The 2637-nt window shown below is 37.0% G+C and overlaps 1 protein-coding gene across 1 annotated transcript in view; it reads left to right on the forward strand.

The window, feature by feature from the left end:
• Positions 1-2637, forward strand: part of slc44a5b (solute carrier family 44 member 5b) — a 27884-nt gene that overhangs the window by 23369 nt on the left and 1878 nt on the right. The window contains 7 exon segments of the mRNA XM_008330736.3: positions 1-32; positions 548-642; positions 770-873; positions 978-1051; positions 1409-1479; positions 2035-2123; positions 2208-2292. The exon segment at positions 1-32 is cut by the window's left edge and continues 18 nt beyond it. Coding sequence (XP_008328958.1) covers positions 1-32; positions 548-642; positions 770-873; positions 978-1051; positions 1409-1479; positions 2035-2123; positions 2208-2292 — 550 coding nt within the window.

Raw genomic sequence — 2637 nt, forward strand, 5'->3', positions numbered from 1 at the left:
CCACTTTACTCCTCGTTCAGCAGGGCCATACGGTATTTCATTTCTATACTCCAAAAACTAGGGATGTCCGATGATGTCAGACGACCGATGTTAAGTAAGAATCTACATTACAATATTGTTTTTCCCCTCCGATAATGAAAACCCAGTAACACAATGCCTGGGTTTCACCAAATGATGTGTGACCTAAAAATAGTTTTGGAGATAAACGGCTGTATAATAAAATGAAGGCCACTAGATGGCAGCATTGCAGCTCATTTAATTAATCTCATACTCGTACACTGGTTTGTACAGATAAATAAATAAATATTACCAGGCCTGTATCGGTATTGGTTGATATTTGAATCAGAAATGTAATATCCACAATACAATACAATAGTTATTATCGGACATCCCTGCCATTACATTAAGTGAAACACAATCCTAATAAGTTTCGTATTGGTAACTACACAAATGAAAATACTTATGGAGTGAAGGTGAAAGTTTAAAATAAAATGTTTGTATGAATATATTATTGTTTTTCTGTTTTCCTTTTCATCTGACGTCACAGGTATCACACAGGATCCCTGGCCTTTGGTTCTCTGATCCTTGCTATGGTGCAGGTGATTCGAATAATTCTGGAGTACATGGGTAACAAACTGAAAGGTACGCTGTCGCGTTTTATAGTTGTGTATTTTACACAGTCACAGTTGCTCAGACACTTGTTTTTGTTTTGTTTTTTTGTTTTGCCGCAGGTTCACGCAACTCTTTTGCCGTTTTTGTTTTGTCGCAGGTTCACGCAACTCTTTTGCTAAGTTCCTGGTCTGCTGCCTCAGATGCTGCTTCTGGTGCATGGAGCGCTTCATAAAGTTCATCAACAGAAATGCATACATTATGGTGAGAGTTGGTGGAAACAACTGCCGGTCCGTTCATATGGCAGTGCTGTGTTTGTCTGCACCGAGTCCACTTCACTAAACAGGAAACAAACTTCTTCCTAACAGATGGCGATTTACGGAAAAAGCTTCTGCACGTCCTCGAAGGATGCTTTCTTACTTTTAATGAGAAATGTAATAAGGTCAGTGATGGTTGATGTTATTATTATTATTATTATTATTTAAATTTGCTCCACTGAGCCTCAAACACTTAGTTGATTCATCTGTGATTCATCTGAAAAAATACAAAACCTCGTTTGCGATCTTTATCATACTGTCTTCGCTTCATGTTCTTTCATGGAGTTAATAAACCAAATGGGCAGGTGAATATTTAAAAAAAAACAGCTCTTGTTCCTTATCAAAGTGCCGGTGATTACGGAGGTTAAAGTTTTTATTTGTTTGTTAAAACTGTGTGAACTTCAGTACTGAAACCTTCAGTGTCTTGTGGTAAAACTCACTGTTTTGTCCCTTTTTTTCGTGTGTGTGTCTCTCCTCCACAGAGTGGCTGTCCTGGACAAAGTGACAGATTTTTTGCTTTTTCTGGCAAAGCTGCTCGTAGCAGGAGGTGTAGGTGAGTTTGACATGAGCTGCAATATTTCAGAAATAGCTGTTTCCTGTTTCCGATCAGTGCGTGGTGAGCTCTTGTGCTAAACTAAAGTCTCCATATCAGTGAATATTTTATATTTTTTTGTTTCTACTCTTTCTTTTTAGACTGTGTTTTTTTTTTGGTTTTTTTGTTCAGAGACCTTTTTTTTTCACTTCAGTGTTTTAAATAAATGTCCAGTGGAGATTGGTTCAGTGTCAGAGTCACATTAACCTGAATAAAATTATTTGAAACACAGATAACAACCCTTTCTAGTTTATTTAATATCTATTTTGTTTTTAAATATCCCATGAGGTTATATTGATAAAAATGTGAAGTTTCCAAGCAAGCAAGAATATATTATGTTTTAACTAATTAAAATGATAAAAAATGTTAGTGCAAAATGTTTTTTTTAAAACTACGAGACAGTATTTTTAATGATGATTTTCCATCTCTTGTATATTTGTTCAAAGTTTTCACCAGAGGGCAAATTTTCTGCTGTGAAAAATTTTTGTGATTTAATAAAATGAATATATCTTTCAGGCGCTCTGGCATTTTGCTTCTTCACGCACAAAATACCAGCTCTTCAAGAGGAGGTTCCGTCACTAAATTACCCCTGGGTACCCATTGTGGTAAGTGTGGTAATTTGTCGAGGTTTTTTTTTATTTATATTTATATGGTGTATGGATTTCTAAGGCAGTTGTTCCTGTTTTCAGACGGTGATATTTGGATCCTACCTGATTGCACACGGCTTCCTCAGCGTGTACGCCATGTGTGTGGACACACTGTTCCTGTGTTTCTGTAAGTACGCTGGTCATTCAGTGATTTACGTCCAACATTGATCACGGCAGTGTTTTAGTTTAGTAGTCGGAGTCAGTGTTAGCCATCAGCTACGTGCTGTAGGTATAATGTAGATCATATCCTTGTCTGAAGATCGTGTGTTCATTCAGCCTTTGTGAATTATAAAGTCTCAGGTTTAGTTCCACGTGTCTGTTTTTTCCGTTCTGGGATCTGGAGAAAAGAAAAAAGAAATTTCTGATCCTTAAGACGTTCAACAGCTGTAGCTCTGATGTTTATGTATCAGAAGTAAACGCAGATTCACCAGTGTATGCAGTACAGTACACATGCAGTATGCAGTACAGTACA

The sequence above is a fragment of the Cynoglossus semilaevis genome, chromosome 2, assembly GCF_000523025.1.
Source record: "Cynoglossus semilaevis isolate Cse_v1.0 chromosome 2, Cse_v1.0, whole genome shotgun sequence".
Classification (NCBI taxonomy): Eukaryota; Metazoa; Chordata; class Actinopteri; order Pleuronectiformes; family Cynoglossidae; genus Cynoglossus; species Cynoglossus semilaevis.